Genomic DNA, 26,352 nt, shown 5'->3' with positions numbered 1-26,352 from the left:
TTTATTCTACAGCTATATAAAGCTCAGGCAGGTCCACATCTGGAATACTAAAAGGTTCTGCATAGGAAGGATATGCTGGCCTTCGAAGGAATGTAACTATGATTAATCTGAATGATACATAAACTCTCAAGCATTACATTAAATTTATAAAGGGAAGATACACAGGCTGTATTCCTTGGACCTGAGAGTTAATTAATGATTTGATCAAATGCTTAAAAGGAGGAACTAAGCTTCATTCTATCCACTAGTTGGGAGTGCATGATGAGGGGGCAAAACTCAAACCATGATTTTCTTGCAATTTGTTATGGAAGCTTGCATTACCTATTACAACTAGCAACTAATGCTATGTTGAATCCTAAATTTAAAAGAATAGAAACATTTGCCACTTTTATATCTTTCTATTTTATAAGGAGCAAAGGCAGATATATGGACTTGGGTCACAGATTAGCCATGATCTCACTAAATGAGGAAACATGTTCAAAGGGCTAAATGGTCTATTGCTGATCCCAAGCAAAATCTCCAAGTGTGTTTGTTATTAATACATAAGCAATACAGTACAATGCAAAGTTTGAGTACAAACATTACTGAATTACTTTTTTGATGATCATGATTGCCCAAGAGGGTAAATTTAGAGAAGTTTCCCATCTTTAAATTTTTGAAACTTTACCAAGCAAGTAGAATAATACTTGGGCGAGGAGAGACATCAAATAAAGGTCACATCTGCTTGCTCAAATGGAGGTTAAAGACTCCATAGTATTACTCCAAAAAGACATGGAATTCTTCCAGTAATCCAGCTAACACTACCATAAAATATTAACTGATCATTTTACTGCTGTTGGCAGAATGTTACAAATCTAGATTGCCTACTGTACATAACAGTCACCAGGTTCCAGAAGTAATTTATTGTCTGGAGAAATTAAAGACACTTTCAATTATACAATTGGACTCCAATCACATCTGTATCTAGCAGTTTAAACAGAATGGGACAGGGGAAATGGGGGAGAAAAAGCAAAGTAAAGCTTATATCTAAAAGCAAAAAAGTGCAGGTGCTGAAAATCTGAAAAATCAGAAGATATTGGAAATACTCAGCTGGTCGGTCAACATCTGTAAAGTGGGAAATGGAATTAGTGCTTCATATCAATGATCTTTTAAAAAAAAATCTGTTATTTTATTGCTGGTATGCAACCTGTATCCTTTGCTGCCCTGAAGGAGCCAGGAATGCACTACATGTATTTTGCAAATACTTAAAACCAAATACAGTCAAGGTCAAAAGATTAAATGTGTTCTGCTTAGTGAAGCCTCAGCAGTTGTATTGCAATTCGTACAAGAGCTTCAGGAAGAAATAAAAATCTTTTGTACATTTAAAAAAAGCATTGGTGAAACTGTAATAATAAATTGGTAAGTGCACGCATTCTAGGCTATAAATCCATTGAGTATCTTGCATACTGAGAAAAACTTACCATTCACCAAACATTCAACATGAAAAATATTGGCATTTCCTGTCAATTCCTTTATTCATGGAAAAACAACAAATTTCAGAACGAAGTAATGCTGTTCTCTAGAATCCCCTTTTATTAGCAGTACCTAAAAAAGATGGTGTCAATCAATATGAAAAATATTGGCCTTTCCTGTCAATTCCTTTATACATGGAAAAACAACAAATTTCAGAACGAAGTAATGCTGTTCTCTAGAATCCCCTTTCATTAGCAGTACCTAAAAAAGATGGTGTCAACCTGGCAAAGCTAATGTTACATGACCACACACATCCTAACCAGAAGCAGCATGCTACAGAAAGTTTAGTAATCCTGCAACCAACTGATAAAAACTCTGCTCATTTAACTTATGAGGTGACTCATTGAACAATGAGACAATTTTGAAAACAACTCATCCTCAATGATGGTGGAGGCAAGATTAAAAGTGAAGGCTAAAACATTTACAACCACATTAAGCAACTGGCACCAATGAAATGAACAATCACTGCTCCTCCCAAAATTCCCACTTTCATAGAAGATGCTCTTCAGCCAATTTGATTCATTCCACATGAAGACAAAGAAACACCAGAGATCATTGGACTCAGTAAAGGAACCAAGAATATCAATGCAATCTTGAACTGGCTGTGCAGGTATGTCCAATCCAAAAATAGATTAAATTCAAGTAAGCTGTGGTCAGCAGGGCAGTGGTTAAATGGAATGCAAAAAGAAAAACTTCAGAGGCTTCATGGGTTTCGCTTTGGAAGACTTCGGAGCAGATAAGTTTTTCTTTTTTATCTTTTTTAATAGGGTTTTAATTATAAGGGTTAGTTTTTAATAGGGTTGTTACTATTAGGGTTAGATTTTTATAAGGTTCTGTTTTAAGTGTTTTATATGTTTTAATCAGGAGGCATAGGGGCTGGACTGCGCAGGCGCAGCACGAGCAGTACAGAAAGCAAACCGCCATATCCAGCGGGCAGCATCGGAGTGGGCAGCAGAGTGAGAGGGAGCAGAGTGTTTTGGGCTTCGGCTTAAAGGGGCGAGGAAAGGTAGGTGACTTGAGGAAAGGGTATGAGTGCGGATTCCTGTACTTGGTGTCAGACGTGGGAGTTCCCGGAGTCTCCCTGCCTCCGGGAAGGCTACGTCTGCACCAGGTGTGTCGAACTGCAGCTCCTGAGGGACCGTGCTGGGGAACTGGAGATGCAGCTCAATGACCTGCATCTGGTCAGGGAGAATGAGGAGGTAATAGAAAGGAGTTATAGGCAGGTGGTCACACCAGGGTCACGGGAGTCAGGCAAGTGGGTCACAGTCAGGAGGGGGAAGGGGAAGAGTCAGGTAGTGGAGAGTACCCCTGTGGCTTTGCCCCTTGACAATAAGTACTTCTGCTTGAGTACTGTTGGGGGAGACAGTCTACCTGGGCGAAGCAACAGTGGCAGTGTCTCTGGCACAGAGTCCAGCCCTGTGGCTCAGGAGGGTAGGGAAGGAGAGAGGAGGGCACTAGTGATGGGGGACTCTATAGTTCCATGGGCAGACAAGCGATTCTGTGGACACAGGAAAGAAACTCGGAAGGTAGTTTGCCTCCCAGGTGCCAGGGTCCAGGACATTTCAGATCGTGTCCAAGATATCCTGAAGGGGGAGGGAGAACAGCCAGAGGTCGTGGTACGTATAGGTACCAATGACATAGGGAAAGGAAGAGGTCCTGAAAAAAGACTACAGAGAATTAGGAAGGAAGTTGAGAAGCAGGACCTCAAAGGTAGTCATTTCCAGGTTACTACCTGTGCTAAGTGACAGTGGGTATAGGAACAGAATGAGGAGGAGGTTAAATGCGTGGCTGAGGGATTGGACTAAGGAGCAGGGATTCAGATTTCTGGATCACCGGGGCCTCTTTTGGGGCAGGTATGACCTGTTCAAAGAGGAGGGGTTGCACTTGACTCCCAGGGGGACCAATATCCTGGCGGGGAGGTTTGCTAAGGCTACCGGGAGGGCTTAAACTAGAATTGTTGGGGGGTGGGATCAGAACTGGAGAGACTGGGGAAGAGGTGTTTGGCTAGTAGTAGGTACGATAGGCAGGTGATAGAGAAGGGATGTGCTCAGACAGGTTTGCGATGTGTCTATTTTAACGCAAGAAGTATTGTGAACAAGGCAGATGAGGTTAGAGCTTGGATCAGTACTTGGAGCTATGATGTGGTGGCCATTACGGAGACTTGGATGGATCAGGGACTAGAATGGTTGCTTCAAGTGCCAGGTTTTAGATGTTTCAAAAAGGACAGGGAGGGAGGTAAAAGAGGTGGGGGAGTGGCACTGTTGATCAGAGATAGTGTCACAGCTGCGGAAAAGGTGGACATAGTGGAGGGATTGTCTACGGAGTCTCTGTGGGTGGAGGTTAGGAACAGGAAGGGGTCAATAACTTTACTGGGTGTTTTTTTATAGGCTGCCCAAGGGTAACAGGGATATTGAGGAGCAGATAGGGAAGCAGATCCTAGAAAGGTGTGAGAATAACTGTTGTTGTGATCGGGGATTTTAATTTCCCAAACATCGATTGGCATCTCCAGACAGTGAGGGGTTTAGATGGGGAGGAGTTTGTTAAGTGTGTTCAGGAAGGATTCTTGACACAATATGTAGATAGACCTACAAGAGGAGAGGCTGTGCTTGATTTGGTATTGGGAAATGAACCTGGTCCGGTGTCAGATCTCTCAGTGGGTGAACATTTTGGTGATAGTGATCATAATTCTCTCTCCTTTACGTTAGTACTGGAGAGAGATAGGAACAGACAGACTAGAAAGGCGTTTACTTGGAGTAAAGGGAATTATAAGGCTCTCAGGCAGGAAATTGGAAGATTAAATTGGGAACAGATGCTCTCAGGGAAAAGTACGGAAGAAATGTGGCAAATATTCAGGGGATATTTGTGTGGAGTTCTGCATAGGCATGTTCCAATGAGACAGGGGAGTCACGAGAGGACACAGGAACCGTGGTGTACAAAGGCTATAATAAATCTAGTCAAAAGGAAAAGAAAAGCATACAAAAGGTACAGAGAGCTAGGTAATGTTAGAGATCTGGAAGAGTATAAGGCTAATTGGAAGGACCTTAAGAAGGAGATTAGGAGAGCCAGAAGGGGACATGAGAAGGCCTTGGCAGGCAGGATTAAGGAAAACCCCAAGGCATTCTACAGGTATGTGAAGAGCAAGAGGATAAGATGTGAAAGAATAGGGCTTATCAAGTGCAGTAGTGGGAAAGTGTGTAAGGGTCCGGAAGAAATGGCGGAGGTACTTAATGAAAACTTTACGTCAGTATTCACGATGGAAAAAGATCTGGGGGATTGTAGTGGGGACTTGCAGCGGGCTGAAAAGCTTGAGGAGGTAGATATTAGGAAAGAGGTGGTGCTGAAACTTTTGGAAAGCATCAAGTTGGATAAGTCGCTGGGACCTGATGAGATGTACCCCAGGCTGCTGTGGGAGGCGAGGGAAGAGATTGCGGACCCTCTGACGATGATCTTTGCATCGTCGATGGAGACGGGAGAGGTTCCGGAAGATTGGAGGGTTGCGGATGTTGTTCCCTTATTCAAGAAAGGGAGTAGGGATAGCCCAGGGAATTATAGACCGGTGAGTCTCACCTCAGTGGTTGGTAAGCTAATGGAAAAGATCCTGAGAGGCAGGACTTATGAACATTTGGAGAGGTATAATATGATTAGGAATAGTCAGCATGGCTTTGTCAAGGGCAGGTCCTGCCTTACGAGCCTGATTGAATTTTTTTTGAGGATGTGACTAAACACGTCGATGAAGGGAGAGCAGTAGATGTAGTGTATGTGGATTTCAGCAAAGTGTTTGATAAGGTACCCCATGCAAAGCTTATTGAGAAAGTAAGGAGGCATAGGATCCAAGGGGGCATTGCAGTGTGGATTCAGAACCAGCTGGCCCACAGAAGGCAAAGAGTGGTTGTTGAAGGGTTATATTCTGCGTGGAGGTCAGTGACCAGTGGTGTACCTCAGGGATCTGTACTGGGACCCTTGCTCTTTGTGATTTTTATAAACGACCTGGATGAGGAAGTGGAGGGGTGGGTTAGTAAGTTTGCGGATGACACAAAGGTTGGGGGTGTTGTGGATAGTTTGGAGGGCTGTCAGAGGTTACAGAGGGACATAGATAGGATGCACAGTTGGGCTGAGAAGTGGCAGATGCAGTTCAACCCAGATAAGTGTGAAGTGGTTCATTTTGGTAGGTCAAATTTGATGGCAGAATATAGTCTTAATGGTAGGACTCTTGGCAGTGTGGAGGATCAGAGGGATCTTGGGGTCCAAGTCCATAGGACGCTCAAAGCGGCTGCGCAGGTTGACTCTGTGGTTAAGAAGGCATATGGTGTATTGTCTTTCATCAATCGGGGAAATGAATTTTGGAGCCGAGAGGTATTGTTGCAGCTATATAGGTCCCTGGTCAGACCCCACTTGGAGTACTGTGCTCAGTTCTGGTCGCCTCACTACAGGAAGGATGTGGAAGCCATAGAAAGGGTGCAGAGGAGATTTACTAGGATGCTGCCTGGAATGCGGAGCATGCCTTATGAAAGCAGGTTGAGGGAACTTGGCCTTTTCTCCTTGGAGCAACAGAGGATGAGGGGGGACCTGATGGAGGTATACAAGATGATGAGAGGTATTGATCGGGTAGATAGTCAGAGGCTTTTTCCCCAGGGCTGAAATGGTGGCCACAAGAGGACATAGGTTTAAGGTGCTGGGGAGTAGATGTAGAGGAGATGTCAGGGGTAAGTTTTTTTTTACTCAGAGTGGTGAGTGTGTGGAATGGGCTGCTGGCAACAGTGGTGGAGGTGGATATGATAGGGTCTTTTAAGAGACTGTCAGATAGGTACATGGAGCTGAGAAAAATAGAGGGCTATGGGTAAGCCTAGTAATTTCTAGGGTAGGGACATGTTTGGCACAGCTTTGTGGGCCAAAGGGCCTGAATTGTGCTGTGGTTTTTCTGTTTCTGTTCTATGCTCAGTTTGGGCTTTTTGACTCCAGATGGCTGTGTCTCAAAATATGAATAAAAAAGCCAATTTCCAGAGGTGATGAAAGGGGTGTTTCACTGCCCAAGGCACAAAAGAATTTTAGTAAAATTTAAGAGCATAGAACAGTAGAGCACAGGAACAGGCCCTTCGGCCCATGATGTTGTGCCAAGCTAATCAAATTAATCCCGTCTGCCTTCTCATGGTTCACATTCCTCCATTCTCTACATATTCACGTGCCTGAGAGCCTCTTAAACGCCATTATCGTATCTGCCTCCACCACCACTCCTGACAGCATGTACCAGGCACCCACTACTGCGTAAAAAAAAGGTCTTGCCCTGCCCATCTCCTTTGAACTTTCCCCCTCTCATCTTAAATGCATGCCCTCTAGTATTAGACATTCCAACACTGGGAAAAAGATACCGACTGTCTACTGTATCTATGCCTCCTATAATTTTATAAACTGCTATCAGATCTCTCCCCTCAACCTCTGGTGCAGAAAACAACCCTTGTTTGTCCAACTCCTCCTTAATCCCCCTGCCCTCTAATCCAGGCAGCAATTTTTTCTCCATCTGCAAATTTACTAACCCACCCATCCACAGGTCACTTATACACATCACAAACAGCAGAGGTCCCAGTATGGACCCCTGCAGAACACCACTAGTCACAGACCTCCAGCCAGAATAAGACCCATTGACCGCTACCCTCTGTCTTCTATGGGCACATCAATTCTGAATCCAAATGGCCACGTCACCGCAGATCCCATGCATCTTAATCTTTTGGATGGTCCTACCATGAGAAACTTTGTCAAATGCCTTACTACAATCCATGTTGTCAACATCCACCGCTCTACCTTCAAAGTAGAGGAAAACAGTCCAAAACCAACACAAAAGACAATTATCATCATCTCAGCTCTAGAACACTGTTAAAGGAGTTCCTCTTGGAGGTACTGTAGACCCAACTGTCTTCAACTACTTCCTCAATTATCCTGTTGCCAATGGTCAGAAGTGGAAATCTTTTGTGGTGACTGCCTGGAGTTGAATTCCATTTGCAAATCAGTAACATACAGGACAAAACAACCTGTACATTATCCACCTCCTTAAACAATGCACAATCAACAAAATACAATGCAGAAGCTCACCAAGGCTTCTCTGAGCCCACCTCCTAAATGTGTGATCACCATCGCCTAAAGAGAAAGGTTACAATGCAGGAGTATAGACTAGCCTAAAATACAAAGTCACTCCAGCATTATTGGGTCAATTTCCTGAAACTCCTTAAAACCACTCTGGAACACAAAGAATGCAACAATTCAAGTCGATGACTTATCACTACCACCACCTACTCAAAGGCAATTTGGAATAGGCAATAAATAACATGGTCAACAATTCTCACATACCATGAGAGTTAGAGAACAAAAGAAGATAATGAAGCAGTGATCTTTAAGGTGTAATATGCTCCATCTATAGAATTCCCTTTGTACATCCACTTGATTTTTTTTAAAAATCAAGATTATTAGTTTAACATCACCAACATATGTTAACTGTCCTCATTTATCCTTTCAAGTATTCACTAGTTATTTTCGGTTTCTAGGAATTTTCATACCATTTAAGTGACACTAACTGAGGTTTATCCCTATCAAATGTGAACAATAATGTAGCATTCACAACATTCCAGTTTCAAAACTCAAGTAACATGTGTGATTAAAAACAAAGGATGCAGCATCCAAAGGATCCAGTATCTATTCCTAGGCATTGAAATGTAAATTGGTATGAAAGGGATTCAGGAATATGCGCAAGACATTAATGGTTGAAAAAAATGTCACAGGAGTTCCAATCCAGATTTAGCAACCAATTAACTGGACAACTCATCACTAAATCCAAGACGATAAGCAGGATTTTAGGATGAAGCTAAAAGATAATTCATGTGTTAGATGTTGAATTCCAGAAGATATGCACTAATAAATTGAAAGTTGGTATACTGCACTTGAAAGCAATTCCTAAAATACCTTTTTATGTGTCAAGGGAAAAAAATAACATCCAATATAAAATCTGGAAACTAAAACAAAAATAGAAAACACTGGGAGATGCACAATAAGTAGGTCAGCATCTGCAAAACAGAAGACAGGTTAAGACTGGGTGCAAATCTTCCTCAGATCTTGTCACAAAAAAAATTGTTTACATACACATCACCCTAAAGGATGGTCAAGTGACAAGGCTTAACCAAAGCTGTACTGAGCAAACCATTATCTTCTGGCAGACAGAACTTGGGTTTTGTTTTCTTCCTCAGTGCTTGTCACAACCCTTAATTCAGCATCTATTGTTACTTAGAGACAAAAGCAAGCTTCAGACAAGCCTATGTCTTGCTATTTTTCAATACTTGTTAATTAGTTCTGAAGCCTTTTAAATTTTAATTATGTTATGGAGATGACTTTTAGCAAGATTAAACACCTGCCATAGAAAGACCACATTTGGCATTACTAAATTCAAATTGCAGGAATTATAGAAATTTAGAGCTGCTCACAGGGCTGCTAACATTAAGATGTCCATAAAAAGTCATTTTAAATTTAAATATTACTTATTAGGCTTCATTCCTCAAATGCTGAAGATAAAAAAAATTGTGATAGCAGCTCCAAAGAGCTTCAGATTCAACTATGAAAGTAAATTTAAAGTATGATCAGTGCTGAATGAACATTTCCTCTAGAAAAATGTTTTGCACTCAGCCAGGTTGATATAGACAAAAACTACACCCAAAAAAATAGCCATTACTGGGCTTTAGGAATAGCTCTTCCAACATTGCAACAAGATAGTAATTGTACAGTGTTTCTCATCCATTTTTTTTTAGAATGTGGGCATCACTGGCAAAGCCAGCAATTATTGCCCATCCATAAACACCCTTGACAAGTTAGTGACAAGTCACCTTCTTGAAACCCTGCAGCCTTTCTGCAATGATACTGGGCGGGAATTCCAGGATGTAAACCCAGCGATGAGGGAATTTACAATGCAAATATCATAACTTCTAATACATTTCCAAATCCAAAGGACTTGGACAAGAACCTGCAGGTCTTAGCGGTACACCTTCTTAGTGGTACACCTTCTTAGTGGTACAGATCACAGGTTTGGAAGGTGCTGTTCAAGATAGCCTTAGTGTGTAACCTGTATGTTATAAATGGTACACACTGCATTAGTGGTGGAGGGAATGACATTTAGGATGCTAAATAGGCAGCCTATCAAGATGGTTACTTTATCCTGGATGTTTAAGCTTTTTCAGTGTTTCAGCAACAAAGCTAGTAGAGCTGCTGCCTCACAGCTCCAGTGACCTGGGTTCAATCCAGAGCTGTGTGCTGCCTGTGTGGAATCTGCATGTTCTCCCATGATCACATTGATTTCCTCATTAGTAGATAATTGGCCACTGTAACTTGCCCATAGGGGAGCAGCAGAATTGAGGGGAGAGTTGATGGGAATGTGGGGAGAATAAAATAGGATTACCATAAAATTAGCATGTGCTAAAGGGCCTGTTTCCATGTAGTATGGCTATGATTCTAGTGGTGCTCATTCAGGCAAATATCACATTATAACCTCTGCATCTTGAAGATGGTGGAAAGGTTTTGGAGTGTCAAAAAGCAAGCCAGTAAAGTCACTGGAGATTCAGTTCTGACCTGCTCTTGTAGAGAAAGCACGTGACAGGTCCAGTTGAATTTCTGGCCAATAAGTCATATCTGGACTAATATGTGCAGCCCCAATTGCAACAATACAAAGATGACATGATTGCACTGGAGAGTGTCAAGAAGACTCACCAGGCTGTTGCCTGGGATGGAGAATTTCATTTGAGGAGAGACTGGATAGGCTGGGTTTGGAGGAAGGCAAGTGGGGACCTGAAACAAGGTATACAAAATGATAGACACAGATAGGGTGATAGTAGGAAATATTTCTTTCATTAGGGAAATTAGAGAACAAGCTTAAGGTAAAGAGTAAAATGTTGAGAGGGGAATCCAAGGAATTATTGTTTTTCACCCAAATGTTGGAATTTGCAATGCACTGCCCAAGGGGTTGGTGGAGGGAGGTACTCTCGCAACATCAAAGTATCAAGATGAGCACTTGGGTCACTAAAGTGCCAGTAAATGGGATTATATAGAAGACTACTTGATAATCAGCACACACATAGTCAGGCCAAAGTACCTGTTTCTATCTTGTGACTCTGACACTAATGGTAACCTCCCAGGATGTTGACAATGATACTTGCTGATTGCAATGCCACTGAATGTCAAGAGTTAAGTGGTTAAACTCCCTTGGTAGAGATGATCACTGCCCATTGTGAATTACATGAATATTACCTGCCACTTATCAACCCATGTCTGATCCTTGTCTAGGTCTTACTTCATTTTGAGGGGTTGCAACTTCTGACAGTGAGAGAAGGTCATTAATGAAGCAGCAGTAGATGGTTGACCCTGAGGAACTCCTGAAGCTGGGATGATTGACCAATAACCATCTTCCTTTGTATAAGGTATGGCTCCCACTCTTGGTTTGTATTTCCCTGATGTCCATTAACTTTAGTTTTATAAGAGCACCTTGACGTCACACAAGGTCAAATGTTTCCTTGATGACAAGGGAAGTACTTTCCACCCCATTTTTGGGTTTCAGTGATTTGATCCACGTTTGACCAAGGATGAGCAACTCAAAATGGGCACTGAAGTTATTGCCGAGTAAATGCTATTTGAGAGCATAAATGACACCCTCTGTCGCTTCAATTATGACTGAGAATATACTAACTGGGTAGTCATACACCAGACTGAATTTGTCCTGCTTTTTGTGACAGGATATACCTTGCCAATTTTCCACATTGTCAAATAAATGTCAATGTTGTAATGGCACAAACAGCTTGGCCGGAGGCATAGCTAATCTTGCGTTCAGTACTACAAGTGGATATTGTTCACAAACAAATCAGTCAGTTGCCTGGGATTCAGGAACATTCAAATAAATTTTAAATGTGGGTCTTAGCAGCTTTGAGGGCCAAAGAGATAAAGGTTGTATATGACATATCTGCACAAGTTAGGTTTTCCTTTTCATGAAGCTACAACCAAATTATTAGTATGGATTCCTTTCTTAAGGAAGTTGGAATGACCACCAATGGACTGCCTTCCACAGAAAAGAGACATCATGGTCCAAGATGCCATTCTGGCCAAGCCAAATTCTGAATTGAGTACATTTAAAGTGGAGGTTGATAGGTTCTTGATTAGTAAGGATGTCAAAGGTTACATGGAAAAGGCAAAGGCAGGAGAATGCAGTTGAGGGGGAAAAATAAAATCAGCCATGATTGAATGGTGGAGCAGACTCAATAGGCAAATGGCCTAATTCTGCTCCCATTTGTTATTGCTGTTCATAACACCATATTTTGCAATTCCCCATTTACTCATTGTTTGAGAGGTATTAATAGAACTTGTGTGAGAAGTTATTTTTCTCAATTTCTGAACTTTGGTCAGATATTTTTCAGGAGGAAAAAAACAACTTGCATAGAAAGAATGGCTTCAGTGCCAGTATATTAACCTTTATATAAATAGTAAATGATTGCATGCAACTATTCTATATCACCTTACAACTTGAGAGCAGTGCTCATATTAATGTTTATATACACAAATTTTAAAAAGATTTTTTTTTAAAGCACAAATCAAATTGAGGCTCCATCATACAAGCACTCCAGCTGAACTCAATTTGACAATGATAGAGGGAAAGACAACTGCTTACACACCTCAAAAGGAAAAAAATCTACAGATGCTGGAAATTTGAAAATAGAAAGTACTGGAAATACTCAGGTCAGGTTACACCTCTGGAGAGACAGGAGTTACTCTAATGAAACTAATCCGCAGCATTGTTAGTTTCTCTCTTCACAAATGCTGCCTGACATGCCGTGTATTCCCAGCATTGGCTTCTAATGTCTGGTTACTCACCCAATTTCCTCCATCCCAACCCCACCATTTCCTTAAAATGATTTAATAAAAACATTTAGATTGCAATGGTACAGTCTTCAGTCAAATATCATTTATTCAAAAACGGCAGGGTAGCTCAACCTGGAATTTCAAACAGTATGATGATAAAATTAATGAAGTCTGTTGTTTCCACAAATCATTTAGATAAATTGCATATTGCAGTAGTACAATAAACATGAAAATTTTAAATAGCGATTTTAAGATGCCTCAGTATATGAAACCAATCTTCTGCAATGGTATACAAAATCGAGGACACATTGATGTACGACACGTCGTAGTTAGTTTTTCGTGTCCAGAAGCAGTCAATATCGACCTGCGCTACTGTATTCTGTACTGTGACTGATGCAGACTGCCTCACCACGCCCAAATTCCATTCATCTGGGTTCTTTTAATCAAGGTAACGAGTCAACGTTTCCCTTCATTGTTTTCTTCCACAATACCTCTCCAGTGCAATTTTCATTACCTTAACAATTTATATCGGGATGGTCACCTCTCAGGGACATAATACTACAAAAAACTAAAAACAAAAGCACACCAATGGGGATATCATGGGCATTCAGAACAATCACCATACTAATTGTCGGAAAGGTGATTCATGATCAAGGCTATGCCTTAATTGTACAGAATTGTTCTTACTCAAGATCGCTGACGGCAACATGTCTGTATCGTTAATGCACAAAACCCAAGATACCGTTTAATCAAAATTAAAAAAACGACGATCTCTACCAGCGAATCAATAACCCATCTCCATCATATACCAGCTTTATCGAAATCAAATCTTAATTGCTACCCGTAAATGTTATGCTTCAGAAACACACTTTTGAGACCAAGAGAAATTTTTACTTCCCAGTTAATCTGACTATTAAATGTAGGTTTACGGTGCTACATAATCGATGTTCGCAGTATATACTGAAATCAGTGGGATTCTTGCCCAGTTCGTGCGCCGACAAAATGCAAATTATCCGTGCTGAATTTCAATGAAATGGTTTGTAAAACTCGATCGTCTTGATTTAATTTACAGGAAATTATGGGTTCGCCTGCTTTTAAATTAGAGAAAAAAAAACAATTCAAGTTGCGGCTGTGTGGATCTTTACAACATTACATTGCTTAGTAGGCCAGATTTCAATCAACTACCGGCTGTCTTGATTCTGGAAGATAAAAAAAATCACTTCCAGCGTTTTTCATGCACCACTGCTGAACAGATTGCCAAAATCCAAGTTCTTGATTTGAGACTAGTTATGATCAAGGAAATTAACCAGATTAAAAGAAAACGCCCTTGTTTTGTAAACAAGGTTAGTCAATAGTAATTTAGTGCACAGCAAGAGTGCAGGACAATGCGGATGAATGCAAGTGGGTTTTAACACTGAAGGATGGGGGGGGGGGGAGAAGAAGAGAAACACGCTGATTAACTATCACAAAATCGATGTCCTCCCGCGTCAAAAGACTAATGCAAGATTCAAAAAAAAGATAAAACTCGGCAGTGAAGGTAGAATGAACGCAGTCAACACACAGGAGGCTGTGAAAAAAAATTGCTTAAAACGGTGTTGGCGTGTGGTTTTCAACATGCAGTAAACCCTGTCGAAAAAAATACAGATGATTTTCTTTCTCTCTCTAGAGCGTCTTCATTTTCATTCCCTTCGCATCCCCATCCCCCAGGCCTCAGGTCGAAGGTGCGTCCGCAGGGTAGTTGGGAGGGGGGGGGTGTGGTGGGGTGGGACGGGGATGGGGGGGCTGGGGTTGTGGGGGGGGGGAAGGTGTGAAGGATGGGGAGGTGGTGTGGAGGATTGGGGGGGCTGGGGGTTGTGGGGGGAGGTGTGGAGGATGGGGGTTGTGGGGGGTGGTGGCGGAAGGTGTGGAGGATAGGGGGGCTGGGGGAGGTGTGGAGGATGGGGGGGGTCTGGGGGGTGGTGGGGGGAGGTGTGGAGGATGAGGGGGCTGGGGGGAAAGAAACAACTCAATGCAGCCTGCCAGTCATCCCAGTGAGAGAGGCGGCCCCCCTTCCACCAGCTGCCCGCGCCGTTGACTCACCGCTCTGCTCGCCCAGGAACACCAGCTTGAATTTCCGCAGCGGGTTCCCGAAGTCGCCTCCCGAAGTCATGGCGCGGAAGAGAAAGAGGATTTTAAAACAACTGAACAGCTCTTCTCCTCCTTCAACACTCGCAGCCGAAACGTAGTTACCGCTAAGCCTAACCGCAAGCGACTGCGCCTACCGGCTATATTTTAATTTTAAATTATCCACCGTCAATTGAACGAGCCTCACACACAAAAAAAAACCCGCCTCACTCCTTCACGGTTACTATACGAACCACTGCTTGACAACCTAACCTGCTCGCGGGAAATGGCTTCCTGTTCCCGTGGAGGAAAAGGGAGCCACGTGACTGGCAGCCCCGCCGGCCAATGAACCGAAGGAGAGCGGGCCGGGTTGCGCGACGTCTTTTCGTCATCCACCCAATCGGCGGCGAGGGAGGGAGGCAGGACAGGCGTCCGGTTTGGTTGATCCGCAAGTGACCTGCGCAGACGCGCAACGCCACGTTACCATCCCACCCACGGGGTGACGTCACCTGTCACGCAGGGATCTTTGCCCTGTTTTTTTGGAGTGGGTTGAGTGTTGCAAAATGTACCACGACAAGACATTTTTTTATTGTTTTCTGATATGTCATCTATTTAATTGCAATTCGTGCAATTTACTACGTTTCTTTTTTCTAGACATATGCCTATGATGGCTTTCAGAGAATAAACGCTTTCACAAGTGATGGATTCATAATTCATAAATGGTGCATTATCGTTGGTGTCAGTTTGACTTGAATGAAACATGTTACGCAAAACAGAAAGAGAGGAGAAAATGAAATCTAGGAACTGAAAATATATCTGAACAAAGAAGAGATCATGCATCCTACGTGACCCAGATCAGACAATACACATTAGAAAATGAGGTAGACTATTCATCAGCTCAATCCTGCCATTCATTGGGAGAATGGCTGATCATAAGGCAGAAATAGATTCTTCATAAGCAAAAGTTACCTGGCAGTAGAAACTAAGAAAAAAAATAGCCTTTCCCTCCACCTTCTTATTCTGGCTTCTGCCCTCTTCCAGTCCTGATGAAGGGTCTTGGCCCGAAACGTCGACTGTTTATTTCCCTCATGACCTGAGTTCCTCCTGCACTTTTTGTGTATTGCTCCAGATTCCAACATCTGCAGAATTTCTTCTGTCTCAGTAGAAACTAAGATTACATTTAGACCAGCCACGATGTTATTGAATGGCAGAGCAGAGCTGAAGGGTTGACTGGCCTACTCCCGCTCCCAATTGTATATCTGTATTTATAATAACTATATCTTCTCATTGTGACCTCACCTTCCATAATATCTTTGGTTGCCAAAAAATAAATCAGCTTCAGATTAAAAAAACAACTTGAACGAGGAGAGTATTAAACTCCTTCAAAGTGGGCTTACGTTGAAGAGACTTTGCAGTGGAGTAGTCCTGATGCAGGGTCTCAACCGAAAACGTTGACTATCCTTTTGCCTCCACAGATATCACCTGACCCACTGAGTTTCCCCCAGCAGTTTGTTTATTTGAATTTGAACTAGTATCCATTTTAATCTGCAGCAGACTGTTCTGCACTTCTATCATCCTTTCTTAGTTCTCATTCAAAACAACCTGCCTCTTATCTTGGCTTGGTAGAATTAGAATTTTATTAATAACATTTCAACAGTTACAATTACTGTTTATTTTCAGGCATTTTGTTTTATTTGGTAGAATTTTAATATTTGCACAAAATCAAATGTTGGGGCAGATTCTTCTTCTTGGTCCTGTTGAAGGATCTCGACCCGAAATGTCGACTGTTTATTTCCCCCCCATAGATGCTGCCTGACCTGCTGAGTTCCTCCAGCATTTCTGCAGATCCAGCATCTGCAGAATCTCTTGTGTCTCTTTTTCTTAGGCAATTTTCTTAGGTCAAGGATGACATGCTTTCTCTGCAGTTCCGTGTGTTTTGTGACTGATGAGGCCAATATGGAACCTGCAAATGCTGCCTGACAGGGATGGGGGGGAGAGCTATTTTGGGAGATAGTGCTCTCCTTCCACCATTTGCTCTGGGCTTCTCTGTGCTCCTTATAAATATCCACAAGGTTATTACGTCAACAAGTAGTCATGGGCCAGGGATTCCCATGAGTCAGAGGGGATATTACACTTCCACAAGGAGACTTTGAGAACATATATGAATTGTTTCCTCTGTCCTCCTGGAAATGTTTTGCCATGACAGAGCTCAGATTAGATTACCTGCTTCAAGCTTCTGGTATCATGCAAACACATAGCCTGCCCAACAGAGCTAACAGAGTGTAGTTAGGGCAGTGCTGGGGATGTTGGCCTGAGAGAAGATGCTGATATCCATTTGTTTATCCTACCGATAGATTTGAAGATTTGGTGAAGACAGCTTATGTAGTATCTCTCCGTTGCTCTGAAATGCCTGCTAGAGGTAGTCCATGTCTCAGCAGCATGCATGAGGGTAGGGATCACTGCAGCCCAATAGTCCATGAGCTTAGTGCCAGGTCTGAGCTCTTGATCTTCATGCACTCTTTTCCTCAAACTGTCAAATGCTATGCTGATGCAATGAAGATGATAACATTGGCTGCCTTTGTTGAGAAGTATTTACCTAGTTATGAGAAATGATCTATGTTTCCCCAGTGTTTCATTGTGGACCTACCTGCAGGAAAGATATCAATAAGCTTGAAAGAGTGCAGAGAAAATTTACAAGGATGTTGCCGGAACTTGAGGACCTAAGTTATAGGGAAATGTTGAATAGGTTAGGAGTGCAGGAGAATGAGGGGAGCTCTTATAGAGCTATACAAAATTATGAGGGGTGTAGATAGGGTGAATGCTGTTTCCACTAAGGTCGGGTGAGACTAGAACTAGAGGACATAGGTTTAGGATGAAAGGTGAAATATATAAGGGGAATCTGAGGGGAAACTTCTTCATTCAATGCTTGGTGCGAGTGTGGAACGAGCTGCCAGCAGAAGTGGTAGATGCGGGTTCAATTGTAACACTTAGGAGAAGCTTGGATAGGTACATGAATGAGAGGGGTTTGGAGGGATATGGTCCGGGTGCAGGTAGATGGGACTAGGCAGAAGATCTGGTCAGCATGGACTAGATGGGCTGAAGGGCCTGTTTCCATGCTGTGGTACTCTATGACCCTATAGACATTTGTTATTGGGGGTGTTGTTGCACAGCAGGGTCAGATTGGCAGAAGAATTCTGTTTTGCAGATGCTAAGTGAATGAGTTGACAATAAGTTGGGGCTCAGTCTCTGAACATGCATATATGCAAGAATTATCTGTGCACTGCAGCTTGATGGCTGAGTTTGGAGTGACCTTGGTTCTGGAGTGGGGGTGAAATAGGTTGAACAGTTTCCCAGTTGTCCTGTGGGTCAGTTCCACTCCAGTTGGAAGTTTGTTGGAATTGAGGAGCAGCATTGTGGTGGGAAAGATTGGCAAAAGTGTTAAGGCAATGAGGTAGCCTTACTTGAGATCAGGCTGCACTGAGGTTGGATTTATTGTGGACCTGTTGCCATCCTTCACGTAGCAGACAAAAGATCGAGATAAATTTCTGAGGACGGCTTATTCATGCCTAATATCAGCTACCTAAATGTAAAACGTAAATATGCCTAAATCAATAAATCATACCAGATTTAATTCATTCTATTAATTTGGTATTAACATAACATTTATCAGGAAAAACAAGCCTTCTGTTACACCAATAAATTCAAATTATTAATGACTTAAATTTTTTGTCATTCCATAAGAGGGAGGTGAAGTCAACATTTACCGACAAACATCAAACCTTCCGACCTTAGTTTAACTTTATTTTAAAGGTAATAATGTCTCCTTGCCTAGACTCAGCCAGCAGCAGATAAAGTTTTCTTTACCCTATCAATTCTTCTAAAAATCTAGATGGAATGATTATGGATATATATGTAGATTTTCCAAAGGGTTTGGATAAAGTGTTCACTTGGTAGGCAGAAAATGGAAGCCTGTGGTATGAAAAAGATGATTGGTAAATCGACTATATGTAAGAGATAAAAAGATAGAAAGCAGAAAGTAAGTATGGACAGACAGCAGATAAATTTGTTTTGGATTCGATATTAGGATATAGCACCCAGAATTTTAATTGCAAATTAATTTTTCCTGAAGTAACATGCAACAACAATGATCTCATGTGACTCAGGAAATTTGAGCAGGCTTTTCTGGGCACGAGTCATCCATGATGCAATTTATATATCTGTCATGCACAGGAGAATGGCATTTCATGCACCTTGCATAGAACAGCATTACCCAATCTCTAATGCATCCAGAGTTTACAGGGATCCATGCCCATAGCTAGACTTCTTTGAGGAGCAATGTCCTCCAGGTGCTCCAGTTTCCTCCCACATTCCAAAGACATACGGGTTAGGAAGTTGTGGGCGTGCTATGTTGGTGCCAGAAGTGTGGTGACATTTGCAGGCTGCCCCCAGAACATTCTATGCAAAAAGAAGTATTTCACTGTGTGTTTCGATGTGCATGTGACTAATAAAGATACCTCATCTCTTATCTTATGCAGATTAGGCATCATCAAGTCAGGCCTCACTAAGGTCTGTGACCTCCTACAACCTCAAATACTGCCACATACATGTTGTAAATATCCCTAGGTAGCTTCCTTTAGTCTTCTAAAGAATTAATTATGCCTGATGTTTTGACATCATCTGCAAACCATGCTAATGCTCTCTCTAGTTTTAATTTCAAACCATTGATATGCACAGGACACACTCAGCTTCCTAGCCTCAGGATCATTCCAGGTTGCTGCAATGCTACATGATTGAATTTCTACTCCTTTAACTTCCTAAATTGAAAATTCCAGGAAGTTAATGCACCAAATGGCCTCCTTCTGCATTGTAATGAGTAAGTTACCGATTGCTGCCTCTGACCATCTGACACGCTCCTTCCAGACCCTCCCCCACTGGCCCACAGCCTCCAGCTCTCCTTCCTGCCTTTTTCCAGCTGCAGTTCCAGATGGCACATTTTTGGTCTTTGTGATGCTCCTTATTAATCTCTTCTGATTTCTTAAATCCTGTCTGCAGGACCTCAGACCTATTTCCCCATATCAATGTCATTGATTCTGATATAGACGGCAATCTTTGGCTGTTTAGCCTCAAGCCCCACCCCTCACCTTTTAGTTGCCCGAGTTATATCCTTGACTCTGGTAACTAGGAAGAAACATAATATCTTGCATTCACTTTTGCAAGTGCAGAAAGATTTATATGCCCCCACACAATGGGATCCCATGTCGCTCCAGTTTCCATGTGCTGCTGAACCATCTAAATTGCCTTTGACCTGGTTCAGACTGGACACATTTTATATAAATTTACGCATATAAATATATAGAAATTACAATATGGAAATAGGCCACCCAGTTCTTTTGTTCAAGTTAATTGCTCTATTTTACCTTATCTTATCCATTTATTTCCCATATTTTCTCAACCATGATACACCTATCCAACCAAATCTTGAATGTTGATATACCTCATCAACTCAGGAGTGAACGAATCCTATCAACGTACAAAATTGGTTGACAGGAAATGAATAGCTGGTACATGATACCAGTCCTTCAAAATGGGCAGAACATCACGATAAAACTTCTACCCTCTTTCTTATCTAGCTCTCACCCTATTCTATCTTAACATACAGAAAAGGTGAAGGCTGAGTTACATCCTTTAGGAAGTATATTTATTTTCTTCAAGCCTACTGAGTGTACATGTCTGCAAACACAGCCCTTTCAGAGATCAACCAAAATGGCATCTGTAAAAGAACCATAGAACCATACAACCATAGAACCATACAGCACAAAACAGGCCCTTCGGCCCACCATATTGTGCCATCCATCAAACCACCCTCACACTACCTAACCCTTTCCTCCCACATATCCCCCCATCCCACACTCCTCCATATGCCTATCCAACAAGATCTTGAACCTGTCCAATGTATCTGCCTCCACCACCACACCAGGCAGTGCATTCCATGCACCAACCAGTCTCTGGGTGAAAAACCTCCCCCTGACATCTCCCCTGAACCTCCCACCCATAACCTTAAAGCCATGCCCTCTCGTCTTGAGCATTGGTGCCCTGGGAAGGAGGCGCTGACTGTCTACTCTATCTATTCCTCTCAGTATTTTATATACCTCTATCATGTCTCCTCTCATCCTCCTCCTTTCCAGTGAATAAAGCCCTAGCACCTTAAGCCTCTCCTCATATTCAATACTCTCTAATCCAGGCAGCATCCTGGTAAATCTCCTCTGCACCCTCTCCAATGCCTCCACATCCTTCCTATAATGAGGCGACCAGAACTGAACACAGTACTCTAAGTGCGGCCTAACTAGAGTTTTGTAAAGCTGCATCATCACCTCGCGGCTCTAAAACTCAATCCCGCGACTTATGAAAGCCAACATCCCATTGGCCTTCTTAACTGATCTTTCCACTTGTGAGGCAACTTTCAATGAAATGTGAATATGAACCCCCAGATCCCTCTGCTCCTCCACACTGCCAAGTACCTTGCCATTTACCCGGTACTCTGCCCTGGAGTTTGTCCTTCCAAAGTGTACCACCTCACACTTCTCCGGATTGAACTCCATCTGCCACTTGTCAGCCCAGCTCTGCATCCTATCAATATCCCTCTGTAAGCTCCGACAGCCCTCCACACTATCCACAACACTGCCGATCTTAGTGTCGTCTGCAAACTTACTAACCCAGCCCTCCACCCCCTCATCTACGTCATCTATAAATATCACAAAAAGTAGAGGTCCCAGAACCGATCCCTGCGGGACACCACTAGTCACTGCCTTCCAATCCGAGGGCACTCCTTCCACCACAACCCTCTGCTTTCTACGTGCAAGCCAATTCCTAATCCACACAGCCAAGCTTCCTTGGATCCCTTGGCCTCTGAACTTCTGAAGAAGCCTACCATGAGGAACCTTATCAAATGCCTTACTAAAATCCATGTAAACCACATCTACCACACTGCCCTCATCAATCTTCCTGGTCACCTCCTCAAAGAACTCTATCAGGCTTGTGAGGCAAGATCTTCCCTTCACAAAGGCATGCTGGCTGTCCCTAATCAGTCCATGATTCTCTAGGTGTTCATAAATCCTATCCCTTAGAATCCTTTCTAACAGCTTACCCACCACAGACGTGAGACTCACTGGTCTATAATTCCCTGGCCTATCCCTATTACCTTTTTTGAACAAGGGGACTACATTCGCAACCCTCCAATCCTCTGGCACCATCCCCGTGGGCAACAAGGACTCAAAGATCCTTACCAGTGGTTCAACAATCTCCTCCCTAGCCTCTCGAAGCAGTCTGGGGAAAATCCTGTCAGGCCCCGGAGATTTATCTGTCTTAATATTATTTAACAACTTCAACACATCCTCTCTCTTGATATCTACAACCTCGAGAACATTACCCCTACCAGCACTCCCTTCCTCATCATCAAGACCCCTCTCCCTGGTGAATACCGAAGAAAAGTACTCATTGAGAACTTCTCCCACTTCCACCGCCTCCAGGCAAATTCTCCCACCTTTGTCCTTAATTCGACCTACCTTTATCCTAGCCATCCTCCTACCCTTCACGTACTTGAAAAAGGCCTTGGGATTTTCCTTAACCCTACTAGCCAACGCCTTTTCATGTCCCCTTCTAGCTCTCCTCAGCCCTTTCTTAAGTTCCTTCCTTGCTACCCTATATTCCTCATGGGCCCTGTCTGAACCTTCCTGCTTATACCTCATGTACGCTGCCGTCTTCTCCCTAACAAGTCATTCTACCTCTCTCGTCACCCACAGTTCCTTCACCCTGCCATTCCTTCTCTGCCTTACCGGGACATATTTATCCCTAACATCCTGCATAAGATCCCTGAACATCGACCACATCTCCATGGTACATTTCCTTCAAAACAGGACATCCCAATTTACACTCCCAAGTTCTCTCCTTATAGCCTCATAGTTCACCCTTCCCCAATTAAAAATCCTCTTGTCCTCTCTGCACCTGTCCCTGTCCATGACAATTTTAAAGGTTATGGAGCAATGGTCACTGTCCCCCAAATGCTCACCCACCAATAGATCCCTCACCTGTCCTGGTTCATTTCCTAAAACTAGATCTAACATGGCATTCCCTCTAGTCAGCCTGTCAACATACTGCGTCAGGAATCCCTCCTGGACACATTTAACAAATTCCGTCCCATCTAAACCTTTGGCACTAAGCAGGTTCCAGTCTATATTTGGGAAGTTGAAGTCTCCCATTATAACAACCCTGTTATTTTTGCTTCTCTCCAAACACTGCCTGCCAATCTGCTCCTCTATATCTCTACTGCTACCGGGGGGCCTATAGAATATTCCTAGTAGAGTAACTGCTCCTTTCTTGTTCCTTAATTCCACCCATACGGACTCTAGAGATGATTCTTCTACAACATCCATCTTTTCCACAGCCGTAACAGTGTCCCTGACCAGTATCGTCACCCCTCCCCCTCTTCTCCCCCCTTCCTTATCCCTGTTAAAACACCGAAAACCAAGAATATTCAATATCCACTCCTCTCCTGACGTCAGCCACGTCTCAGTAATAGCCACGATATCATAGTCCCCCATACTTATCCAAGCCCTCAGTTCATCCCCCTTATTCCTGACACTTCTTGCATTTAAGTAAACACACTTCAGTCCATCTACCTTACTACTTTTATAGCCTGTATTCTGCTTCTCCTTCCCCAAAGCCTCTCTACCTGTTTGATCTAACTTTTCCCCATCCCCTTCTTCCTCTGACCTACTCCTCCGGTTCCCCTCCCCCTCAAAAAAAAATCACTAGGGATAAGCCCCAAAAACCCCCATTCTCTCTTTTCCCTCCTCCCTCCAGGCAGAAGATACAAAAGCTTGAACACACACCACCAGGCTCAAGGACAGCTTCTATCCCACTGTTATAAGACTCTTGAACAGACCCGTTGTACAATAAAGATGAACTCTTGATCTCTCAATTGACCTCATTGTGGCCCTTGCACCTTATTTGTCTACCTGCACTGCACTTTCCCTGTAACTGTAACACGATATTCTGTATTCTGTGTTTTTTTTTCCCTTTTGTACTACCTCCATGTACTTATGCATGGAATGATCTGTCTGGATAGCACACAAACAAAAGCTTTTCACTGTATCTCGGTACATGTGACAATAATAAACCAATTACTAAAGCACTACGAACGCTGCTGCCTTCGAGGAGAACAATTATCAACTCTACACATTCAATTATACATGTAGAAATTACTACACAACCCCACAGGTCATGTAATTTCCTGAAAGTGGCCAAGAAACCAGAGATAAAGACTAGGTCAAAAGTAGAAAAAAAATCCTGTAATCTAGTCAAGAAATCAAAACCAAATCAGGAGATTATATGGATCAAAGTATTATTTTTTCTTTTTCCTGCTCTCTTCTAAACCACATTATCAATTGCTCTTCATTCTTGATCCTCCTACAAATGAAAGGAGTCTACTTCATTCTATACTCCTCCATTTGTTCTATGTTTTAAACCTTAAACAAGTTCTACTCATTCACACCTCAAACTGCAGTCTTTTAATAAATATCGAGTCATCTGTATTTCCTCATACCAGGCAACACCTTAGTGAATACGTGTAATACTCTCTTTAAAGCCTTAATATCCTCCCCACGCTACATAGCCCAGTAATGCAGACAATGGCCAGTGATATTATTAAGGTCTTACACAAGATCACCATTACCTCTGAGGTTTTATTTTCTACACAGAAGCCCATTAGCATTTTTAACAGCCTCATTGACCTTTGATGCTGCCTTTAATGCTCAGTGAACTATTACTCTAAATTCCTCTGTCTTCTCCCACAGCATGTCTCCTGCCATTCAAAGTATAATTATTGCTGTTAATTTTTCTCTAACCAAAATGCATTGCCTTACATATACTTCTCTATATTTTCTACCTGTCACTTGTTTGGTCCATTCTGTGTTATAAATATCCCTGGGTAGCTTCCTTTAGTCTTCTAAAGAATTAATTATGGCTAATATTTTGACACCATCTACAAACCTTGCTAATACTCTCTAGTTTAAAATTCAGGCCATTGATAATGCACAGTGAACAGAAACGGCTGCAGAATTAAATCCTGTGAAACAAGACAAACCACTTTCAACCATACCAAAAGCTGGCATTTTCAAATGATCAGAGGCTGCAAGGGAACACTGGTTTAACACAGTAAGTAAAGAATCACAACTTGCAACTGTCCAAAATTATGGTCGTTAAAATTCTTTTGAGTAAATTAATATTTATTATACAGTAGAAAGAAGAATGGGAGGCAGACCCAATAGTCATGTGAGATTCTGAACAAATAGAAATAATTGAAGAGTCAACATGGACCAACAATCGATGGTACTAAGGTTGACAAATCACTACAAGTCTTAGACCATCATTCTGAAATTACAGTACATTTAGTCAAGCCATATCCTTGACCACGAAGAAGTACAAGGAGGCCAGCACATACTGTCAAAAGACTGTTAGGAATCAGAATCAGGTTTATTATCACTGACGTATGTCGTGAAATTTGTTGTTTTGAGGCAGCATATGGTGCAAAACATAAAAATTACTAAGTTACAAAAATAAATAAATAGTGCAAAAGAGGAATAACGAGGTACTGTTCATGGTTCAAGGTTTCATGGACCGTTCAGAAATACAACGGCGGAGGGGAAGAAGCTGTTCCTAAAACATTGAGTGTGGGTCTTCAGGCTCCTGTACCTCCACCCCGGTGGTAGTAACATGAAGAGGGCATGTCCTGGATGGTGAGGGTCCTTAATGATGGATGCTGCCTTCTGGAGGTGCTGCCTTCTGGAGGCACTGCCTCTGGAAGATGTCCTCAATGGCAGGGAGGGTTGTGCCCGTGATGGAGCTGGCTGAGTCTGCAACCCTCTGCAGCATCTTTCAATCCTGCGTATTGGAGCCTCCATACCAGGTGGAGATGCAACCAGTCAGAATGCTTTCCACCATACATCTGTAGAAATTTTCAAGAGTCTTTGGTGACATACTAAATCTCTGCAAGCTCCTAATAAAGTAGAGCCACTGGTGTGCCTTCTTCAGGAAAATTCTACAATCTTTAGAAGGATTTTTTACAAGTTTATTAGATTCCAAATTTAATATAAAAGATCAAATTGGAGGCTCTTTTAATGTAAGTGATGACTATAAGACAATGGAGCAATAAACTGTTAGCAGGTAAATTCAGACTTACCACAAACACTTACTTATTCAAAGAGTGATTGATACCTAAATTTATTTTTCTATGCAGGGTGGCAGTGACAAGAAACTTGGTAAGTATTAAGCTGATGCCTCAATGAAGCCGAGCCATATAGGTCAAATGGGTTAAGCTGGAAAGAGTATAGAAAAGATTCATGAGGATATTACCAGGACAGGAGGGCTTGAGTTATAAGGAGAGGCTGGATAGGCCAGGGCTTTTCTCCCCTGAAGCATAGGAGGCAGAGGGGTGAACTTAAAGAGGTATATAAAACCATGAGGGACATGGATAAGGTGAATGGTCACAGTCTTTTTTCCAGGCTAGGAGAGTCTAAAACTAGAGAGCATAGATTTAAGGGAGTGGGGAAAAATTTAAAGGGGACCAGAGGGGCAACCTTTTCACAGAGAGGCTGGTGGGTATGTGGATCGAGCTGCTAGAGGAAGTGGTAAAGGCTGTTGAATTACAATGTTTAAAAGGTATTTAGATAGGCACGTGGATAGGAAAGGTTTAGAGGGATATGGGCCAAATGTAGGCAAATGGGATTGGCTTAGGTAGGCAACATGATCAACATGGATGAGTTGGGCCAAACGGCCTGTTTCTATGCTGTATAACTCTATGATTCTATG

General features: G+C 42.5%; 1 protein-coding gene across 4 annotated transcripts in view; it reads right to left on the bottom strand.

Moving 5' to 3' along the window:
- The window catches only part of rab6a (RAB6A, member RAS oncogene family), an 83,525-nt gene extending 68,659 nt beyond the window's left edge, over positions 1-14,866 (bottom strand). Inside the window, exon 1 of one of the 4 annotated variants that reach the window (XM_052025988.1) lies at positions 14,464-14,866. In XM_052025988.1, the coding sequence (XP_051881948.1) occupies positions 14,464-14,533 (70 nt within the window). In that variant the 5' untranslated portion in view covers positions 14,534-14,866. The remainder of the gene's footprint in view (positions 1-14,463) is intronic. The other 3 variants (XM_052025989.1, XM_052025986.1, XM_052025987.1) reach the window with 3 other exon arrangements.
- Between the last annotated feature and the right edge of the window lie 11,486 nt (positions 14,867-26,352).

The sequence above is a fragment of the Pristis pectinata genome, chromosome 11, assembly GCF_009764475.1.
Source record: "Pristis pectinata isolate sPriPec2 chromosome 11, sPriPec2.1.pri, whole genome shotgun sequence".
In the NCBI taxonomy this organism is placed as follows: Eukaryota; Metazoa; Chordata; class Chondrichthyes; order Rhinopristiformes; family Pristidae; genus Pristis; species Pristis pectinata.
The sequence above is the reverse complement of the archived record's forward strand: the minus strand, read 5'-3'. Positions and strand labels throughout refer to the sequence as shown.